The sequence below is a fragment of the Protomyctophum parallelum genome (genome assembly GCF_964188405.1).
Source record: "Protomyctophum parallelum genome assembly, chromosome: 5".
Classification (NCBI taxonomy): Eukaryota; Metazoa; Chordata; class Actinopteri; order Myctophiformes; family Myctophidae; genus Protomyctophum; species Protomyctophum parallelum.
Genome location: NC_139702.1, coordinates 6,929,711 through 6,953,692, shown reverse-complemented (window position 1 = coordinate 6,953,692; position 23,982 = coordinate 6,929,711). Strand labels below are relative to the sequence as shown.

At 41.8% G+C, this 23,982-nt stretch overlaps 1 protein-coding gene across 1 annotated transcript in view; it reads left to right on the top strand.

Annotated features, from left to right (window-relative positions):
• rbm20 (RNA binding motif protein 20) overlaps positions 1–23,298 on the top strand; it is a 78,879-nt gene extending 55,581 nt beyond the window's left edge. Inside the window, exons 8-18 of the mRNA XM_083765911.1 lie at positions 11,235–11,381; positions 11,948–12,079; positions 12,305–12,384; positions 12,710–13,065; positions 13,126–13,514; positions 13,653–13,742; positions 14,734–15,319; positions 15,689–15,796; positions 17,914–18,035; positions 21,985–22,145; positions 22,359–23,298. Coding sequence (XP_083622037.1) covers positions 11,235–11,381; positions 11,948–12,079; positions 12,305–12,384; positions 12,710–13,065; positions 13,126–13,514; positions 13,653–13,742; positions 14,734–15,319; positions 15,689–15,796; positions 17,914–18,035; positions 21,985–22,053 — 2,079 coding nt within the window. The 3' untranslated portion in view covers positions 22,054–22,145; positions 22,359–23,298. The remainder of the gene's footprint in view (positions 1–11,234; positions 11,382–11,947; positions 12,080–12,304; positions 12,385–12,709; positions 13,066–13,125; positions 13,515–13,652; positions 13,743–14,733; positions 15,320–15,688; positions 15,797–17,913; positions 18,036–21,984; positions 22,146–22,358) is intronic.
• Positions 23,299–23,982: the final 684 nt, after the last annotated feature.

Below are 23,982 nucleotides of genomic sequence, written 5' to 3'. Positions count from 1 at the left end.
AACTCTTAACTGTGTCTTTGACACCAAGGACTCACAAACAAATTCCCGGTCCACTTGGTCCAAGACAGAGAGTTTCTCCAAAGTTGCCAGTGTTTTGGTTAATTCTCTGATTTATTATTGAATAATGACCTCATTACTTGTTCATTACTACAGTGTTGTAATTGGTATACATTTTAACACAGGTACATGTACAGTAGTAGGCTTAATGAGGCGTTTCAGACTCTTCTGTCTTGTCTTATTATAGAAATAATTATAATTGCAGTCTTTCAAAATTAGATCAAAAGATTGCATTCCATTTTATGTGAGTTATTTAAATTCATGAATAATTCCAATGTTGTCTTTTTGAAAAATAGACATTTGATCATGGTCTCGGATTGGGATAAAGAATTCTTCTGATTTTGGTCTTGACCCTTCTCCTTTGGTCTTGGTCTTGACGCAACCTTCCTTGCCTGCTTCCGGATGGCTGAGTGCGTGCGTGCGTGCGTGCGTGCGTGCGTGCGTGCGTGCGTGCGTGCGTGCGTGCGTCATTCATTGAGTCAGTCAGGGATCAGACTGAGACAAAACTAATTTGCAAGTGTGCCTTATATTATGGAAATACCAGAAGAAAAAAAATAGTTACATTAAATATAAAAGCCAGAATCATGACAGTGATGGACCGTTACAATGTTGTCTAGGACTAGGTAATATGTAGCAATATTAATATAATATAATAATTCACATAGGCCTATTGTTATATCTTAATATCTCCGGCAGGTGACTTTGGGCAGAGTGATGTATATAAACAGCAAAGGTTCATAGTAACAGTGCTATGAAAACCATATCTATCATTGTGACTGCTGGAAGAGAACAGGTGGTTGATAGCAGGTTATATAGAGGTGGATTTGATGCGTTGTGCAGGTCTTTTGTTGTCATTGCAGCTGCTAGTATTACTGTCTGCTATGGGCCATGCACTCAGCAAAGAGACTGTTTTTCTGTTAGCCTACATATAAAGTAATACAAATGTTTGACCCCACTTTAAACTTGGCTTCCCTACTTTGGGCATGTCATTGTTGGTGACAAAGGAATTTAGTGAAAATGGCAGAACGACAAGCTTGTATTGTGTTCCATCGCCAGAGGTTGTGAGCCTTGTAGATTGGTTGTTTTTGCTATTCACCCATACAATGAAGAATATTGGGCTTACGTGGTGAAGGAAAGCTAATCGTTAACCATAAAATCCTAGCTATAATTGAATTCAACGATTCTTTATATTATTATGGCATGCTGTATTTTGCTACCTTCCTCTCTTTTCCTTGTCCAAAAGTGTTTAATACTCAGCAGTCTTGGGGCTCCATTTTCGTCACCACTAAACCCCTTATCCCTAAACTTTTTTTTTTTACTATTTTGAAAATCATTTTTGAATAGTTCAACTAGCCAATCTACATTGACAGCTTGTAGACTGGCCATTTTAACTATGCAAAAATGTTTTGCAAAATAGTAAAAATAAATAAAAATAAAGGCAAAGAAGTTTAGGGTTAAGGGGTTTAGCGATGACTAAAATGGAGCCCCTACTAGTCCACACGGACATGGGTTAAAAGATTGCAGCTGGTGATGTGACCCGTAACATGGGCTGCTCCCGTGAAGAGCACGGAACAGATGATGAGGTGAAGTGGGGAGTGGGAGAGGAATGACAGGAAAGCAAGTGCACACAGTCATAGTAGCCAGAATGTGAACCCGGACATGTTGAGTACACCCAACGTTTTATGTTATAAATGTTTAGTATGGGTCCCCAGCATGTAGAAACTGATGTTATAAATGTTTAGTATGGGTCCCCCAGCATGTAGAAACTGATGTTATAAATGTTTAGTATGGGTCCCCAGCATGTAGAAACTGATGTTATAAATGTTTAGTATGGGTCCCCAGCATGTAGAAACTGATGTTATAAATGTTTAGTATGGGTCCCCAGCATGTAGAAACTGATGTTATAAATGTTTAGTATGGGTCCCCAGCATGTAGAAACTGATGTTATAAATGTTTAGTATGGGTCCCCAGCATGTAGAAACTGATGTTATAAATGTTTAGTATGGGTCCCCAGCATGTAGAAACTGATGTTAGAAATGTTTAGTATGGGTCCCCAGCATGTAGAAACTGCCGGATGCTAACTTGGAATGGATTCAGCATCATGAAAACCCCCTAAGTTTGACATGTCACATGCTACCTAAAGCATGATGAAATTTTGAATATTTTGCCTTCTATAGGTTGTTAATGGTATGGTCACAGATTATACCAATTATGAAAATTGCCCAACATAATATATGCAAGTTAGCATCCGGCAGTTTCTACATGCTGGGGACCCATACTAAACATTTATAACATCAGTTTCTACATGCTGGGGACCCATACTAAACATTTATAACATCAGTTTCTACATGCTGGGGACCCATACTAAACATTTATAACATCAGTTTCTACATGCTGGGGACCCATACTAAACATTTATAACATCAGTTTCTACATGCTGGGGACCCATACTAAACATTTATAACATCAGTTTCTACATGCTGGGGACCCATACTAAACATTTATAACATCAGTTTCTACATGCTGGGGACCCATACTAAACATTTATAACATCAGTTTCTACATGCTGGGGACCCATACTAAACATTTATAACATCAGTTTCTACATGCTGGGGACCCATACTAAACATTTATAACATAAAACGTTGGTGTACTCAACATGGGGTTCTCAATGGGGCTCTATGGGCTGGCTACTAGACTAACACAGCGGTGTGCAGCTACGACCTGTCAGCTGCTGGCTAGTCTCGCGTAGCTAGACAACTACCGTATTCCACAATCTCCGAATGCTATATAGAGTAAGGAAGCTGCCATTTCCGTTCACGAAAATAATATTTTGATTGAATTATTATTATTATTTACATTTTATTTTTTTATTTCCTTTTCTGCTAAGCAGCAAACTATATTATTCTTAGATGATTTCTATTTATATTAGGATGAATTTGGGCGACTGTAAAGATGAAACGGAAGTGGGGAGGAGTCTCCACTATCCGCTTCATATTTGACTCATGACAGCTCTTCCGTTGCTCCAGACTGTATGATGGAAGCATTTGGAAATTGCGAGAGGCAACAGTCTGGTAACGCGAGACTAGCTGCTGGCTAACACTAACACACCAAACATGCATGTACTGTATAGTCTGTACTCTTGTCACACACGCACACACACACATTTCGATTTCTTTGTTTGAATCCACAAATTACAATAAATGTTTTTTATGAGGAAACAAATATAACAGGGTTGACAGTTCATGTTCACTTAAGGATACAAATGGCACCTCCTTCTCCACACAGACAAACTGCCTATAACAGCCCAAACAGAACAGTATTTGGCAAGTTGTCTGGCTTTGCTTTTTGTCTTAAGCCTTGTCTTTTCTTAAGCCACTCATGGTAAGTTTATGCACATGGCCCAGGCTTACGAATATCAGTGTGGCAAATCTACAGCGACACACACACACACACACACACACACACACACACACACACACACACACACACACACACATGGACACATTCATATAAGGGAATAATCTGCAGCAACTGAGCCTGTCAGGCCAGATGGCTCTCTCTCACAGCATCTCCAACGGATGCTTCACCACATCACCACCCTGCAGGAGGTGATGATGTGGGAAGAGGAGCTGTGTGTGTGTGTGTGTGTGTGTGTGTGTGTGTGTGTGTGTGTGTGTGTGTGTGTGTGTGTGTGTGTGTGTGTGTGTGTGTGTGTGTGTGTGTGTGTGTGTGTGTGTGTGTGTGTGTGTGTGTGTGTGTGTGTGGTTATGTTCATAAATCGAACACTTCCAGTCCTTGTTGTTTATTATTGGTGTAGCTGCTTTTGAAGCTGTTGTAAAAATGTAACACTGACACTCATGCCACCGATTTACTGTACATCAGCAATATGGCTCCGAACAGATTGCTTCAAAATGTCTGATCGACACACACAACATTAAATGTTGATAAAAACAACAAAACCACAAGATTTGTCTATAGCAGGGCATTCTCGTATAGGCTAGTGCAGTTTTCAAGTTTGCTTTTGTTGTGATTATACCTACGTTAGTTCTCTCTCTGTCTGTCTGTCTCTCTCTCTCTCTGTGTCTGTCTCTTTTTTAACCATGATCATTGAAATGCGGGACATGTGATTGTGTGGTCAGCCTAGCTTTAACTGAAGGTGTGAAACGTGCAGTCTATTTGTGTTGTAGGGGTCATGCACATGTGCAGCAGCATGAGTTCTGATGCACGCGTGTGTGTGTGTGTGTGTGTGTGTGTGTGTGTGTGTGTGTGTGTGTGTGTGTGTGTGTGTGTGTGTGTGTGTGTGTGTGTGTGTGTGTGTGTGTGTGTGTGTGTGTGTGTGTGTGTGTGTGTGTGTGTGTGTTTTGTGAGCTTGTAGATAGGCCATTTTCACAATTTTATAATGTTTTCAAAATTATAAAAAAAAAGCCTAATAAGATTAGCCACAAAGCATAATCTGGGTTTTACTGGCGCTCTGTCTATAGATTAGGCCTATTCTCAGTTGGATCAAGTTATTTATAACACTGTTTATAGAGTCCGTCATCCACGGGCAGCATCACAAGTCTGTACCCAAGCCATAGAACATGACTCACTGTTTGCATGTGGGGCTAAACGCTCCACTGACCTCTGGCATTGCTGGTTCATTGTTTTGGCTTTTGCTTGTGGTTTTGTTGAGCAAGAGAGATTACCCCTCTCTCATCACCTCCCATTATATCTCTCATTAAGAAAATACTCTCACTTCTTCCCTTGAAGATGACAATCCGGCCCACCCTCCTCCTGTAATTCCATCAACCATTTGTTCCATTCTTCTCCGCCTTTTTTTTTTTTAGCAAATGACTGAGGTTGGTTCTCCTATAGGCGTCCATAACGCGCCCAGAGTTTATGATTTACGAGTGCTTTCATCATTGCAATGGGAAACATTTTATAGGCTAAAATACACAGGCTAATGTTAGGCACTATAAACACGCACCTGTCCTAAGCACAGCAGGTGGGACTTTTACAGTTTGGAGAAAAATGTAAGCCGTCAGTTGTGCAGCGATCATGGACACACACACACACACACACACACCCACACACGAGCGCACTCACACACACACACACGCGTGCGTGTGTGCACGCAAGACTTGCGTGCTCAAAGACTTGAACTTGAACTTCAAGGGAAATTGCAAGATACGGTAGCACAGATTGGGTTAACACACTGGCTTTGGGCCAGTGTGTTTTGGGCACAAACAGAAATAAACAGTGGATTAGGGCAATAACAGTGGAGACCTAAGGTCCGTGTAAAGAGCCCCAGGTCACCCACGAGAGAGTGTAAGGTTTCAGGTCGCTGTGAGGGAATGGAAAGGCGATCTGAGGGACCAGGGCGCATGTCCTCTGTGTAGGAATGTGGGGAGAAACTGTGACCATCCCTTCATCAACATGGAGCCCAGTTGGAACAAGCAAACAGACAAGCAGACATGTCAGTCAGTAATGCCCCCCCAGATAAACAGGAAGGCAGCAGGGAAACAGGAAATACAATTACATCTGAAAAGCATCATCCCATATTCCCATCAACTGTTAAACTACCATAATAGTTTTTTATAAACTTTTTTTTATAAACTATTATAATAGTTTAACGGCTTAAGCCATATATAATTTATATGACGAATAGCTAAAAATAGCAGATCTACAAGCTCACAACACATCACATCACGATGTGACGTGTTGTGATCCTGTAGATCTCCTGTTTCCACTGTTTTTATTAAATGAAAAAGAAAGTTGATTTTCGCCCCAAAATAGGGGAGACTAGAATGATTATTTGAACCAGATCAGATGGGACTGTAATGAATTCTCGAATTGATAAACGATACACTAAATGGTGCAAGAGAATAAAACACAATAAACTCTGATGCCATGTTTCTTAAATTAGTTGTAAAAACTAAAAACCATCACTATGCAAAGAGTACATATGTCTGAGTCGTGTTATATGGGATGTAACAGGGTGTCATTCTGCCTTGAGTCTAATTTATACTCTGTAGCACAATGCATTATTAGCATGAAGATCAATTGCTTTTGGCAGGCGATGCCGTATAAATTGTGCTTTGTGCAACAGGCTTTGGTGTAACTGTGCTACAATGTTTCCATCTTGCTCATGTACTGTAGAACCACAATGACCAATGAAGCAGCCACAAATACAGTGTACGTGCTTTGCATTTATAATTATTGAAACAAGCTGACTTTGATAAATTCAATAAAAAAAATATGTGGACTTCGGTAGGACATTAACGTTGAAACAGAAAGGATACCAGCCTAATTTTGAACTATTAGCCGAGATTGTCATATTATACAATCCAATTACTGTATTACTGCAAGCCATTAAGGTTTTAGCATTGATATCAATACACCTGGAAAAATATTACTGTGGTGCATTTTAACTCGGCTTAACTTGAAGAGCGAAATGAACAATACAATGAATTGCAACTAAATGACAAAAATGCTCAGGTATATTTATTATATTCTGTAACATTTATTGAAAAGGAATATAAAGAAACATGATATCTAAAAAACACAATAGCAATCTTTGGGAAAATGGTTGAGGTTTACAGTATTTAAAGTTAGTAGCCTATGCTGAATAGTGGATAGTGTAACATGTAGGTTTAATAACACTGATTTGGTCCTTTAAATAATTTGTCATACAATCTTTTTATGATATTCAGCAAAGGATCATAAATTATGACTGAATATATATATATATATATATATATATATATATATATCCCATTCTGAACGGGCACCCATTTTGGTGTCAGCATCATGTTATGCTTTAGCTATTGAAAAATAGCAGATCTACAAGCTCATATCGCGCCACCGAGTGGCGCGATACGAGCTTGTAGGTCTGCTATTTTTGAAAAATCGAAGAACGACTGACATTTTTTTTAATCTGATCTCAGGTCAGAATGGGTTATTAATGAAACTGTCAGGATGTAATAGACATTTTTTTAATCTGATCTCAGGTCAGAATAGGATATATATATATATAAAAAAAAGAACTCCAATGCACTTTGTTATCAGAGCCATAGACAGCGTTGCTGTCAGTAACTGCAGGAGCCAAAGTTAACCTCCAGTTTGTGGTCAGCAGATGCAGCTACCGTTCATAACTGGAGCCAATCTACACAGAGATATTGATGCACTGTCAGGCTGTAAAGCCGAGTGTTCCATCGCCACCGACATTTTACAAGCCAAACAGCAGCAAGTGGAGCTACTGATGGGTGGGGGGGGGATTCTGGTTCTCTCCGATATTCCAAGGACATAAACGGCAATCTATTCCTGGATTTGTTTATTGAGCATAACCTGCATTGACCTTTCTTGTGTACTGGTTGGAGCGAAGCACGGTGACATGGAGATCTTAATAGAATTATCACTCTTGAAGCTGTTATGATGTGGTGGGCCGTAAGCCCGTTAAATTGTGACATACAGTACCATGCCAGCAATCACGATATCGTGTAGATGATTAGCTGTGGTCTGGGTAGCCCAGTAACTCATTCTACGCAGAAATCTGCTACTGCGCTACCTGTGAGATGAGAAAGCAGCGAAAGCTCCAGGCAAAAAGTCACATTAGTAAGATGAATTGATGGGACATGAATGTGTACAGGTTGAGAGAGAAGGAAGGAGAGAGGAGCTCAGTGAGTCATGAGAAGTTATCCAGAAGTGTACCTTTATAGCAGCATAACTAAGGACTACAGTCCCAGGAATGTCTGTGACAGTCTTATAGTAATAAGTAATAATAAGCTTTATCAAAAGGGAACGTTGTTTAGCCTACTGTTGAACGAGAGAGGTTGTCTACCTGCCTGACCATGACTGCGAGAGGACCCTGATAGTGAAGGCTCTGACTCCCATTCTACTCTCGGAGATTCTAGGAACAAGTAGGCATGCAGATTTTACAGTCAGCCAGTTCAGAGAAGCCACTTTAGGAGAAATATGATCTCCTAGCTATCCTGTCAGCAGATTCTACACAGCAGCATTCTGGATCAGCTGTGGAGTCTTTTTCGAGACTTGTTGGGGCAGCCTGATAATAACCGATTCTTGCAATAATCTAGCCTAGAGGTACGTATCTCTCAAGAATAGATGAGGTGCGCTTGTTTTTTGCCTGTGGCCTAATCAATGCATACTAAACTGGGGGCCCTTGAACGTTTGAGAACCACTGACCTAAAGGAAGCATATAATTAGTATTGTTCCAAGCACAGAACCTAATAGTAATGATTATGTTTCAGTCAAACTCAGCAGGCATATCCATGTCGTACGTGTGTGTACTGTTTAACCAGTGTTGAGACCCCAGTGGTCTCAAGTTCCTCACTCCTTTGTTCCCCTGGCTTTGCCGTTCGGTTCAAGGCTTCCTTCTGTTTACTCTAATGTTACCATAATATGGTATGGTATATTATACCTGCTGTGAAGTATTTGGTACAGCTGGGGTTTTTCTCTGAACAAATCCCCTATAATGCCGGTCCAGTCAGGACGTATAGGGCCCCAGTATGACCCACACATGGAGCTGTCTGTCATGTAGAGGTGGTGGGTTGTGGTGCGGTGCTACAGTATGCCCCTGGCCCCCTGCATGTACAGCACAATACTGTACATGCAGGAGACAATACAATATGGTTTTGTTTTGTTTTTACAGTCAGTATTCTGCTTTATTTAGGTAGGATAGAAGAGGAGAAAATAGAAGCCAATCGGGCATAGAGTGAGGGAAGGAAATTCATTCTCCAGCTGGAATTGAACCAGGACATTGCATTTGTTTACATTATCCGGTCATATACTGGTGCAGCCCAACGTTATAGAAAATATACATTTCCTCAACACTTATTCTTAATGTTATTGATGTATGACGTTACACTTTAAGAACATGAAGCAACAACTTTTAGAGGCCACATTTCTGACCGATCTTCTCTGTTTTCTAAAGGTGTGCCGTGCCAATTCCTTTTTCCCTTATGTCCAGTTGGGTCACAGTGTGAGACAAAGAAGTTATTTTAAATAAAATGTTGAATTATGTTTGCAGTAAACGCTTCACTGTGCTGGGAGGGATATGATATAAATACAGACAAAAGCTACGTGGAACACACGGGGCGGCAGTGGCTCAGGCGTAGAGAGTGGCCACACGGAAACTGTGAGGTTCCCAGTTCGATCCCGGGCTCCCCCAGAGTTAGTGTCCAAGTGTCCTTCAAGACACAGAACCCCTAATTGCTCCTGATGTGCAGGTTGGTGCCTTGCATGGTTTCCTCCGCCATTGGTGTTTGAATGTGTGTGCGAAGGGGTGAATGTAATGCACAATCCATGAAAAGCGCCTCGGATAAAGGCACTATTTAAATGCACCATTTACACACACACACACACACACACACACACACACACACACACACACACACTAGTGAGCATGAGCTCGGGAGTTGGGACACATTCCTAAGAAAGCCTTGTAAGATTCTTCATCTAAACTAGGAACATGAAATGCTGTCACCTCCTATTTTTGCTAAGTTGTGGTAAGTATACCCATGTCAACATTACCTAGATGATTTATGGTCCATGCAGCCTGATTCTGTATCAGTCCTGGGAAGCTCCATCAGATGAGCTGTGAAACCTTATTATTGTATCACTGTGTCTTTATTTATGTTTTTTAAGTGGTGCAACCACTTCTACATCCAGCATGCAATGTCCGTGTAGCTGTGTACCTGTTTGTGATGTACCTGTAACCTGTGTGAGCGCGAGTGGTGTGCGCATGCGTGAAATTGGAACGACAGAAGTATGTGACATGGCTGCCACCTGCTGGACGCAAATGATACAGAGAAGAAATTGGAATGATACAAATTGGAACGATACAGAGAACCAATAGACGGGAGTTGCACCACTTGGTTCACACTGGTGTGATTTTTTTTATATATATATGGCGATATGCATAAAGGGATTCGTTTTGGTGAATGTATGTGTTGTTCTTCTTAAATGACCTTGTCATTTCATATCCATGCATTAAACAGATTTAGCTTTCCTGGTTCCACTGGCTTTAACCCTCCAGAACCCTTCAACTGATTAATATCAATTTGACATTTTACTGCATGTGCATACAGTATATGTTTGTTTTTGATCTATGTCCACTATATGAGTACCATGATGCATTAAGTGCCTCATTCTCTGGGTGATTGGGTGGGTGGGAGCGGCCAGCTTGGGAGAGCTTTCCATTTTGTTTTGTAATGTATGCATGGATGTATTTGTTGTAACGTTTCTGTCTAATGTATCGCTCTGTATTTGCTGTATGTTGCTGGACCCCCTCGAAAACGAGATGATACATCTCAAGGGGATATCCTTTCTCAATAAAGGTTCATATATACACGGCTTCACCCCCCTGATGAGGGAAGAGTGTTGACGTCTGCCCCATCTAACCACTTTGCATTCACGAAGGCTGGATGTTGTTGTGGTCAGACCTCACCTCAGTGCTGCCTCACTGTGGACAGAAAGGGATTGGACTTGTTGGGGGGGGGGGGGGGGGGGGCTTGATGAACAGGTGTCTTTTGCACATGTCGAAGGTCAACCAAACAACAGTTGTGTGTGTTGTGGTGAGTCCAGCAGAGACATTTTTGAGTGAAGTGAATGAAAATAAAACTATACATGGGTGAAGTAAATAATGTACAACAATCAGAAATGTAAATGTAACTAAAAGAAAAACGGGTATAAATGGAGATCTGAGAGATAAGAACAGCAAAGTAACTCATTAGATTTTAGTAATACTATACCATAGTGGATTTCTCCTGTTTTTACTCTACCTTAACATTAGAGTTTAACAAACAGACAACTTATTTGTAAATACTCAAAAGCAGGATGTTTTGTCTAATTTGAGGTGTGCAAATGAATACATACACAAAGTACCTCAGTTGGTAAGAGACTCAGAGATACAGAACTACTACTCTCAAAATCAAAACAATATGACGTACCACAACAGAAATAGAAGCAAAGAGGCGGGCATTCTGAGGGAAGGGAAATGGACTGGTAGTGTCACACAGACACACTGATATTTAAACAGCCTGTGGTTTCCAGCAATATCATTGTCTTTCATAGTAATGAAGACTGCCGTTAAATGGCAATGTTTATAGGAATTACTTATTCTTCTTCTTCTTTTTAAGACATTTAACGTGTACTTCTCTGTCATGTGTTTTCTCCAGCCATTTCCACCCAGGAAATCCGTCCCGGGGCGTGTCGTCCATATCTGCAACCTCCCAGAAGGCAGCTGCACTGAGAATGATGTCATCAACCTGGGACTGCCCTTTGGCAAAGTCACCAATTACATCCTCATGCGTTCTACCCATCAGGTACAATGACGTTTCTTTATATACTGTAAGATCCTTGACTTGTTACCATCGACTGTATATACATAGCGTGGGACTGTCCGAGAGGCTTATGGGTCATTCATCACACAGTGAGTCAGCCGACATATCTTGACATCACCTCTGACATCTGATGTAATAATATGCGCGTGGTCAAAAGCAAATAGATCACTTCACTGCAGTCTGTGATGTCTATCTCATGCTCTGATGTATACCTATTCATCATCATAACTCTGAATGACACATTCACCCCCTATCATATTCACGATCTGGATCAATGATTTATTATGCAGTAAAATAAGATCTCAAGTGATAATAATTTAGTTTGACGTGGGCTATGCAAAATATGCATGTAGCAAGAAAGACCATAAAACTGTTTGTCATCTGATGCCTAATTTATGTTCATATGGCTGTGTCGAGTTGACCTACAAGTTTGCAATGTGTCGCAGGTGTGCGACGCGTTGTGAGATTGTAGATCGGCTATTTTCGGTATGCGACACCGGCATAAGACAAATTATAAATGAAGCTTAAATTGGCTGTTCTCCCGTCAGGCCTTTCTGGAGATGGCATATGTTGAGGCAGCTCAGGCCATGGTTCAATACTACCAGTTGACCCCAGCCATGATTACTGATCAGAAACTTCTCATACGGATGTCCAAGAGATACAAGGAGCTACAACTCAAGGTAAGGTTACTTTATTATTTACAGTATACTACATTCATCGTGTTTTGCTTGTGGACTACTGTTCATGCATTTGATTCTATTTTGCACTTGCTCTCTCTGAATAAGAGCGTCTGCTAAATGCCTGAGTTGTAGGCTACTTGTAATTGTGCCAAATTCTGTCATGCACTGAAATTGTCATAATGTTGTATCATAATGCAGATTTGTTCTTTATGTATTTGCTATCAGAAACCTGGTAAAGATGTGGACTCCATCATCCATGATCTCAACACTCAAAGAGAAAGAGATGAGATTCAGGCACTCGACCAGTAAGTCTGCTTTTCTGCTGCGTTGAAATGCTGCTAGCTGCATTGAAGATGTGTGCCGTTACTTGTGTAGCCCTTCCTTTGTCTATCTGAGATCTTGTCTGGAGAATATCTGCTATACTGTTAGGCCTAGGATATGGTTATATCTAGGGAAGACACTTTGTTACATAGCAAAGCTACTAAAAGCCCAATCACAATGGAATATGGATTTCTCTCTAACATTTTGCCTTGTTGAAGTTACTTTCTTTAATGTGTCATTTTGACAGAACTATAAAGACTATTTCTAAGAGAACTCCCTCTAACCTTATGTGATTTCTATTTCCTCCAGGTACCTCCCAGAGAGAGCACGTTCCCGCAGTCCCATCAGTCGTTCGCTGAGCCCTCCGTCCCACAGCCCCAGTTTCACCTCTTGTAGCTCAGCCCATAGCCCCCAGGGGGGGGCGCCTGGCGGCAGGGGCCCTGAGAGAGGCAGCAATGGCTTGGGCCCCCGCCGTGGCTCCTGGGACTGGTCGGCCCACCCGCGGAGGGGTGAGGAGGAACGGGAAAGGGATGAAATGCTGTGGAGGAACGGAGCTAACGTAGACGAGGACCGGCCCAACGGACGGATGGCCGATCGCCGGAAGCCGTACCTGAAAGCATCGGACCGTGCCAGCCCGAGGGCTGCGGATGAGAGGGGAAGTGGAGGTGTTTCAGGGGGAGGAGGAGAGGGCATGAGGGGCAACAGAGATGAGAGGGGAAGTGGAGGTGCTGCAGGGGGAGGAGAGGGCATGAGGGGTAACAGAGATGAGAGGGGAAGTGGAGGTGCTGCAGGGGGAGGAGGAGAGGGCATGAGGGGTAACAGAGACCGCTACCCACGGGGGAGCCCTCAAGGCTTCAACTCGTACAGGAACGTGGAGGAGGACTTTTACATGAGACCTCCGTATCAAAGGCATGAGGCCAAGTCGAAGAGGAGGGACGGAGGGGACTACCACGGCAGGTCCAGGCACTCTGAGGCCGAGGTTTCGGAGGAACAGCTTCAGAGAGCAGCAGAAGACAGGAGACATGGATCACCAGCCAGAGGGAGAAGCCGAAAAACAAACAGGAAGCACACCACCGTGGAGAAACAGGAGAAAGAAAATGTTGCTGAAACTAATGTGAGCTGATGCGTATAGCAAGTAGAGATTGAACTACTGCATGAATTACACCTTTGTGATATGAAGGAGAGATTGGTACTGTACCTGTATATAATATAATTCAATACTCATAAGTGGTCATGTTGTACATTTCTCCAGGATGAGCAGCGAAAAGACAGGTCTGTTTCACCTCAGCGAGGCAGCAAACCAACTGAGACTACAGAATGTGAGAAAGGAAAAGACAGCAAAGTAAGAATTTTAATACAATCATGTCTTTTTCTATTCACAGGTTTGGCATAATATCATACATACCATTTCCCCATAAATTCAAGTTTAGCTTTACCTCCCGTAAGCCTTTTTTTTAGGCAATGTTGGCTAAACGTAATTAAGCAGTTAATCAAAACAATTCAAAGCAATCCACACTTCTCTGTAAGTGGCTTCTTCAAAAATGTACAACCCATAATATGCTTTGGTAAATGGTCAGCAATATTGTCAAGTGCGCCATGAAAAAAAGCACATTCAGTTTTTCTTTACATAATTGTCTCCACCAGGCCGAAGGCATGGGGGGAGAGTATGTTTTGCACTCCGTCCGTCCGTCCGTCCGTGTGTCCGTGAGCAGCTAATCTCGGCCACCGTTAACCCGGTCGATGCCAAATTTTGCACACACACTCCCTGGATGCCAACGATGAACCTCTGCCCCAAAATTTCCAGAATGGCCTGTTATAGCGCCACCAGGAGGCCGCTTTGTGCAAAACAAGTTTTTGCACAGTACACCTACAGATTTTGTCCAAACATCGCGCAAATTGGTACACAGTCTCTCTAGAGCCATTCAACTAAACGGGTCTTTCAGATTTCTCAGACTCCATCCTGATTGGTTAAGATTGGCTTCCAAAGTTCACAGGAGTGCTCAGTTTCAAACAAAATGCTGCAAATCATGAATACATCGCGTGATTTCCGTGAAATTGTGCACGCACATTCCCACTAGGCCGAGGAAGAAATGCCACATGAACAATTTCAACTCAGCCTCAAGGTGGCGCTATAACTGGCCGAAAAGTGTTTTTACCTCTAATTTACTTTTGTTGCCCTTTTATCCAACCACCAGATGAAGGCAAGCTGCAATGTCCTACATTCCTATCCTGGTGGAGACCTGTGCCCAGAAGGGCACTTTTTCTAGTTCAGAATGTAATTGCAGAGGACGTGAGGATTGATATTGTAGCTTTGTTCCTATCTATTCCTCTAGGTGGAGGAGTGGGAAAGTGGAGATGACACCGAAGGAGAGTGCTGGTACCCCAAGAACATGGAGGAGCTCGTCACGGTGGATGAGGTGGGTGAAGAAGACGACTCTATCATCGAGCCAGACCTTCCCGAGCTGGTGGAGGATTCTTCCTGTACCAAAGAGCCCACGGCAGAGGAAGTGGTGGAGGAGGTCGCACCTCCTCCGCCTGAGATCAGCCATTGCACTGAGACACAGGAGTCTCCTGGGGAAAACAAGGAGAACAAGGAGAATGGTGATGGAATGGAAGAAACGTCGCCGATGGAGAAGGAAGCGGAGGTTGTGCTTGCAGCCAGTCCAGGCAGCCAGACGACTCTCAGCACAGTGGCTCCTGAACAATTGAGCAAAGATATCGGTGACTTCCCTGATCAGGAATTCAAGGATGTGCTAGAGGAAACATTCTCAGAGGCCAAAGCAACCGTTAGAGAGCCGTTGCATGAGGAACCACTGGGAAATCATGTTGTACCTGAAGGCAGCAAGACCCAGGACATGGTGGCAATCACGGAGATAAATAATACAGTTGTCCAGCAGAAGGAGGAAACTATTAAAAAAGGTAATTTTCTCACCAAACTATAAAATATCACCAGGTCTGAAGCTTCATTTTCATTTCAGTTATTTATTTATTTAGCAGGGACAATACACATAAACTCACAAACCTGACACCAAAAGACAATTATTATCATGTTGTTTGGTCAGCTGTTTTAGTTTCTAATTTGTTATGCTTCTCAAATAATTTGTTTATGATTTGTTATTGTTTGAACGTGTTTTTCTGTTATTGTCACCTCTGTGTTGTACATTGTTATCACAGCAACCAATGCAAATTATGTCTGAAGACACAAATATCACCTGATCACTTTTCCCCCTGAACAAAGCCTACGATTGTAGTAATTTATACACGTATGTATGTAATTTTCATCTACAGGTGTTCCGAACTCCGTAAATAGCCCATATAGCAACCAGATAGAGATTGGGGCACACTCACCATCTCAAGAGCAAGACAAGGCTGTCAGCGAGCACAGCATCCCTTTAGGTAAGCACAAACAACCTAAACTCTCTAGGTATAGTTCTGTCCACCACAAATAGAAATTCCATTTGGTATTCCTCTGTATGGTATTTCTCTTCAGCTGGGTTTCATTCATAGCCAGGCAGACTATGAATGAAAATGAAAAACATTATTGTTCATCATTCATAAATAAGGCAACAACCTGTTGCATTAACACTCTTAATTGACGAGGGACGAGGAAGGGTGAGTGTTGGTATCAGCTGCTGGCCTATTTCAGTGAGCAGGTTGTGAAACGCACCCCTGAGACATGTGTATTTATGTTATCATTAGAACCAGAATGACACAGCCAAGTGCTAAGACTTCTGGATAGGCCTTTACGCAATGCTGCATGCAGCAGAGCCACTGTATGCGCTGGCTACAGACAGCACCAACACAATGGATGTGTCTGCCACCAGCTGATGCATAGTGCGTTTTAGCGTGCGCGCTCATGCGTGCGCATGTGTTGGAGACGCCGCCTGGGGATTGGACGGTTGCCGGTTCGACCTCCGTGCTCCCCCATGTGGTCATCTGGGCCATCTGAGCAATCATCTGCTTTGTGAATGCGGAAAAGGAATTTCCCCTCCCCCAGGGACCATTAAATAGTCCCTTAATGCCTGATTATTGATATTTGATGATTATTGATTGATGGTATACTATGGTAGATATGAAGGTTGTCCTGTTGTCTTCAATTAGAATCATATTGAGTTGTTGCTAAATGTAATTTATTTGTAACTGTGTACTGTAAATGTTAATCTAACTCTGAGAGGTTACAATATAACCGAATGGACCTGTGCTTACATTAGTACACCTATTTGTATTATTAAAACATTATTTGAACCAGTGGTAATGGCAGTATTATGTTATATGTTGTGTTCGTGCATGCGTGCGTGCGTGTGTCCGTGCGCGCGCGTGTGTGTGTGTGTGTGTGTGTGTGTGTGTGTAGTATGGTGTAATCTAACATTGCTGTCTAGTGTCCACTCTGGGTGCCTTCATCAATCATCAGTCAACCGAAATGCCGAAAACGTTTGTCTCCTGTCCAAAATGCAAGAACAAATGACTGAAATGCAGATTTGTGTGTGTGCGACCCATTACTGTTATTTATATGAACTTATTTGAGCGGGTAACGCACCTTAAGTCAGAGCGCGGTGGTCAGGAAGAGTTATACTCTGGGTGCCTCCCATAGAGTTATAAAGGATAGAGTTATACTCTGGGCGCCTCCCATAGAGTTATAAAGGATAGAGAGAGCGGACCGCGAGCGACAGCCCCGCCTCCCTGCTATTCATTTTAAAAGTTTCTCAGTGGCGTTTTTGAAGCACCTGGAAGAACACTTATGTGGCGCTTTTAAAGCACCTGGAAGAATGCTTCTGCATTTGGACACCCAAATTTGGTGTCCAAATGCGGAAGTGCAAACGAGCGCTCAATGTTCAAACCCCAGCTGCGCTGGTTTTTCCTCGTGCTATATGCACTGTTCAGCTTTGACCAGTAGGCTCGGCAGCTTTAAAGGGACACTTCACCCTTTTTGCAAAAAAATATATGTTAATGACGTTTAGAAGCTTTAGAACACTTTCCTGGGGGGCTTTATGTATGTAATATGTGGTTTTAGATATTTTAGATTGTAGCAGTGAGCCTGTTGTCTCTGATGTCATGGACACTGGGCTCACTTCCTTCCTGGACTACATGTTGTCTCAGTAAGACAGCTCTCCCCCTATCCTCAAGGAGGAGCAGTGCACCAAAGAATTATGGGAATTGTAGTCCAGGAAGGTAGTGAGACCAGTGTCCATGACATCAGAGACAACAGGCTCACTGCTACAATCTAAAATAACTAAAACCACATATTACACACATAAATACCCCCAGGAAAGTGATCTAAAGCTTCTAAACGTCATTAACATATATTTTTTTGCACAAAGGGTGAAGTGTCCCTTTAACGTTGGCCAGCCGTTCCGGGGGCTTAGTGCCTCCTCATTTCCTAGTGCCAGCAGCCCCATGTCAGTGAAGCCCTCTAGTCTACAGGACTACCCAGCATTATGCATTCCATGCAGTGACTGATGGAATCATTGAATCATATCGTTCTACCCTGATCTTCTGTGACTTTCTCCCAATAGGAGTGGAGTTTATTGTGCCTCGGACAGGCTTCTACTGTAAGCTGTGTGGACTCTTCTATACCAGCGAGGAAACGGCAAAGACTGCACACTGCCGCAGCACTGTCCACTACAGGAACCTACAGGTATTGACAGATTGATTGATTGTGTGTGTGTGTGTGTGTGTGTGTGTGTGTGTGTGTGTGTGTGTGTGTGTGTGTGTGTGTGTGTGTGTGTGTGTGTGTGTGTGTGTGTGTGTGTGTGTGTGTGTGTGTGTATTACTATGCACATGGGGACAAGGTCTCAAGAATAGGCAAAGGTGACGGTGACCTTGAGGCTATTTTCATAGCTAAGAAAGATATAGAGATTTTGTTATAATTCTTAAAATATTTAGGTTGATGTCACAGTTAGGAGATTATCTTCATCGTTAGGTTTAGGATCAGTAGTTAGGATTCAGGTTGGGTTTAGGGTCAGGGGTTATGACTGGGTTTAGTGTTAAAAATGCCAAAATAAATGGTAACATTTGCATTTAAATTTGCTTTCTATTCCAACATGGATAATACAAATGTGTGCATGTGTGTTTGTGCGTGCATGTGTAACATTGTGTATAGTATACGCTTACTGAATGCGAAAAGAATGATCTGATGGCGTGTAGAAGTCTAATACATCTTTGATTAAGTGTGATAACGCGTGATAAAGTGTGATGTATGTCGATCTTCAGCAGGACAAATGATGTGTGACTAAGAGATTACTCACCACCCATGCTCCAGGCAGTGGAAATATCATCTGCCTGTACATTAATCTGAAGACACAGCACAACCTTTAGCCTTGCTGGGGGGGGTCTGTATAACTGATGGCCGTCACGTGATCCACGGCAGCCACTTTGAAGGCAGTACATAGCCCCGGGTTCCAACCTGGAAGACGCTGCTCACCAGTGCCATGTGGCTGGCTGCAAAACGAAATTCACCAGCTCACAACGTGTCGCGATACGTTATAGATCTGCCTTTTCTTTTATCTATTAAAATATTTGCCGGCCCAGGCCGTAGCGTAACGGTCTGGGCACCGGACTGGTAATCCAGTCGCAGTGTGCCGCGGGTTCGACTCCCGGACCCGACATGGCCTTTACTGCATGTCATCCCCCCATCTCTCTCCCGCTTCCTGTCAGCCTACTGTCTGTCCCTTCAAAAATCAATAAAAAAGGCGTAAGCCGCAAAAAAGAATATCTAAAAAAAATATATATATATATTTGCCTATAATGTCAGGCCCAGAATAGGGATGTCAGCATGGAAGTGGTCATTAATATGCATTCTCCTAACTAATCCACCACCCAGGCTGTTGATTTTGCCCGAATTTACACAAATTAACGCCTTCATGCATGCTTTGTCATTTCGCATTTTTTAGATTAGTTATTTTGCTTTTGGGAATACATTCAAATTAATGAGCTCACAGACAGATGGACACATGCGCAACTTCACTCTCACACACACACACACACACACACACGCATGCGTGCACACACACACGCGTACACACGCACGCACGCAAACACGCACACATTTGAAAATGTATTGAGTTTCTCATTAGTGGCCATTCAGCACCCAGCACTGTGGCCTCTCCCGTGTCCCCCTTCCATCAGCACAGCTGAGGCTGACTCGAAGAGCAGAGATTCCCGAACATTTGATGGATTACATTCCAAAACAGCAAAAATGTCTAAAACAGTTGTGCTGTCTGTCAAAGCCGTGTGTATGAGCTGCATGTATTTTAATGTGCGTGTTCCTGAATGGCCTTCCGTGTATGTGTATAGTGTGTACCTAGTTTAATACTATTTTAAGTCTTGGTTTAAACTTCTGATTGACCGAAGTGACCTTACAGTGAATGTATCTAGGTTTTGTTCTCCATCTTTCCCAATGGTTAGATTTTATTTAATTCGTTTAGCTAACTTATTTATAATTTTTTATATTTAGCAGTCAGTACCTTGCAGGAATCGATTAAAAATGGCTATTTAACAACATAAGCGTACCTATTCCAGGCATGTCATAATAGGCGAACATTCTGTTAAAATAGGTGAACATTTGGCGAAGTTGCAGCGTGTTGTGAGTTTGTAGATGGCTATTTTCGGTGAAGAGATTTGGTGTAGAAGGGGAAAAAAAGGAGTGCAGACATCTGGGAGAGCCCAGCCAATGAAGTATAGGATTGAAGTGTTGGTGATGATTTATGATTCATCTTCTAGAGTATTTATTGCTTCTTGCAACTCATCCTACAGCACTGACCTTTCAACAGCTTTCTTTCTTGCTTGCTGATCTGGGCCTTCTGGCCTTCGGGGGACATTAGCTCGCAGATCATTTATTTTAGGCAAGCTCCACTGTCTTGCAGTGGAGTATAAGTTGAGCTTCATGCAGTCTTGGGCCTGACTCACACCTTTGCAACAGACTGATGTATGCTTGTTGTATACAAAGGGTGTGATACATCTTGCCTCAATGCATTTCCAATGGGAGTCACATGGTTTGACACAACATTTTGTGTTGTATGAGGGGGAGGGGGGAAGTCGAAAACACAGCCGAAAGCCATACAACAGCTTGTAGTCCAAAATGTTGTATCAAACCATGTGACTTCCATTGGAAATGCATTGGGGCGGCCATGACACTTACATCTTGCTAACATCTAGCATGCATCAATGTTGTATGCTAGATGGAAAGGTGTGAGTGAGGCCTAAGCGGCCTGATGGCTGAATATTTAGGCAGGTGTAGTAGTGTACCACCCAGGGGGGCAGTCAGACAGATATTTTGTGAAGCCTGAAACTCCTGAAAGTTCATATAATGGCCTGTTGTGGCGCTGTCATTGGACCCAGAAAAACCCATAGCCCCATAGAAGTCCATGTATTTGGGCCCAACTTCACCTAGACTGTATTGCCTTAATAAACATGGTCATGAATACTTTCTGCTTCCAGTCACTAGTTTAAAGTCTAATTTCTAATGTCATAATATTCTTTTTGGAAAATATGGTCCCATTTATTTAAAAAATGACCATAAAGTCGCGCATGTTCTGAGGGGCGTGGCTACCGTTACAGTCTATGATCGGGATTCCCCTCCCACTCGAGTCAAAATAAAAACCAACGGAGAAGAAGGGGGGAAGTCCCGCCTCGTGTCTGGGCCAGCCAATGGCCAGCTGGGCCAAAACGGAGCCAGCCAATGGCCAGCTGGGCCCAAACGGATCTAGAAAGATGGCGACTTACAGTGCAGGAATAACAGGCTTCATTTTACGTCCATGTTAGACCCGGGGAACGCTTTGTCCATATTTTTTTACAGTCTATGGTACCACCACATAGGCAGTGGTGGAAAGTAACCAAGTACATTTGGAGGTATTTGTACTTTACTTGAGAAATGTCCAATACTTTTACTTCTACTCCACTACATCTTAGAGGCAAATATTGTACTTTTACTCCAGTACATTTATTTGAAAACTGTAGTTACTAGTTAGTAGTTACTTTGTAGATTATGATTATTATTACAAAATAATAATAACACAATAACCACTTCAGCACTACGGTATATACATTCCAGGCATTTTAAAATAGCCGATCTACAAGCTCACCATGCATCGCGATGCGATGCATGGTGAGCTTGTAGATCTGCTATTTTCAAACGTTTTTTGAAATGAGACATTCTGCATAATGAGTACTTTTACTTTTGGTACTTTAAGTACATTTTGATGCCAATACTTTTGTACTTTTACTCAAGTACATTTTTAATTATGGACTTTTACTTATGAGTACTTTTTCCACCACTGCCACCACATAGGCTCTAGTCTAATGCCTATCAGCGAATCCCCGATTTGATTGGCTGCATGATTGTCACTCCCCTACTTTCCTATTTCCTGTCTCTCTCCACAGAATATAGGGTAGAAAAGCCAAAAATAATAACAAAAAAATAAAAAATAAAATATGTCTTTAGTTGTCGTTTGTCATGTTCATACTCCATCAATAAACTCAGCTTAAACAGTAGGGCCTAATCTAATGCATTAGTTGAAACGAGTTGCTAAAAAGATATTTGTGTTTGAGACGTTAGATATTAATTAATTTGTTTCGTTTCTTCACAGAAATACCTGTGTCAGCTGGCAGAGGAAAGTCTCCTTGGCTCACTGACGGAACCGGCATCTTCAGAATGACATCTGGCCTCTCGTCGTCACTACAGCTGACATCGGAATACAATAAGATATGTGTTCTTACCAGCCACCAGGAAAAAGCTAGAATTACTTAACCCATTCTGACCTGAGATCAGATTCATACGAGGTTTCCACTGGACACACACTGGTCTGATTAACCCATTCTGACCTGAGATCAGATTCTAAAAATGTCAGTCGTATCGCGCCACTCGGTGGCGCGATATGAGCTTGTAGATCTGCTATTTTTAAATAGCTAAAGCACGACATGATGCTGACACCAAAATGGGTTCCCGTTCAGAATTACTTAAATGTCATCATAGCATCATGTTATTGCGGACTGCATAGGTCAAGTTTTCTTTAGGCAAATGACTGGATACATTTTGTACATAATGGTGTATTATTGTATAGTAACTAAGCTTTCAGCATTTAAACTTAAAATGTTACAATTGCCCATGTTTAATTTAATATACCACCAGTTGTATTATACTGAGCAACATCAAAGTTTATCAGTTTATGTTGAATGTTTGTTGCTCTTATAATCATTTTTCTCTCAATCAGAGAGTAGTTGTCAAAGTAAATAATGATTTTATATGGACCATTAAGTCCACTTAATAAAATATTTTGCAGGGGTCATATATTGATACAATTATTTTCAGATACAGAAATGACTTGAAACGTGAACCAAATAAGTGGTTTACTCAGTTGAAAATACTGAGACAATTCTCAGGTTTGTTGCATTTTCTCGAACAGATTTGAATGTATCGTTCACTATAACTTATTTTACAGACAAATTGTGACTTTGGACTTCTTTCTTGTGCGTGTTTGTGCCTTGGTCCAATTTGTGATTTGAAATGTAAATCACTGCAATCAACAACTGAATGAACTATTAGCAACTGCGCATCGATCTGTCAAACATAAACTGTTGTTTTCATATTTCCTGTTTCATTCTGTTTCAATTCAGGAGACAATCCCAGTCATGCTCAAGGTTATGTATAATGCCTTAACTGTTCAGAATCTTGAACTGGACCATGTGTTTAATTTATTGGAGTTTAATGAACAATGTTTCTGTCTGATGAGACTGCACACAGAGACTGTTCCAACAGGGTGAACAAATCATCCTTTGTTTTATACACTGTGAATACAGATGAACTGATCGTAGTTCATCAAAGATGGTGTTAATTTGTCTCATGGACTTTTCATATATATTTTTTTCTGATGCAGAAACTTGAATAAACATGTCAAAGAATAGCGCTGGCTCAATGTCTCTCGCATTATACACATTCTTTCCATTGGTGAAATGTTGAATTCTGTTATTTTTCCGTACAAAACATATTCTAATAAAAAATAGGGAATCCTTGTGTAATATTTAATGCTGGAACGTAAATGTAAGCAAGTTACATTCACTTGAGTTAGACACTTTACTAGATTAGTCTACTACAGTGTTCAGTAGCCTACAAATACTGGATTTCATTACAGTACTGTACTGTACCGTATTATATTAGATTAGTAAAGTAATTGACTGCATAACAGTGCTGTACCAAAGAAAAGCTTCGCTGTACTGTACTTGACTGTTTTGGATATTTTACATTCCAGAGTGCCATTAATTTCCTGATGAATTTTAAGAAATGGAACTTGAATACAGAGGGAATATGAAGGGGGAATAAAAGGATGCCTAACTGTACAACACAATTCAATAGAGGCTACCTTGTATTTTAAACTGGCAAAATTATATCACAGTATTTTATTATTTCTGCTGGTGGTGATTATATTCTACTGTTATCCGTCCAGTATATGGATGTTTGAGGGCCAAGATGCCAAGACTGTACTCTTGTACTGTTGTACTTGTTTTTATATTGCGGTATTGCTACTTTTTCTTGAGTAATCTAACATCTATATATAATAACATCTAAGTTCTTGTTCTTCCACTACTGC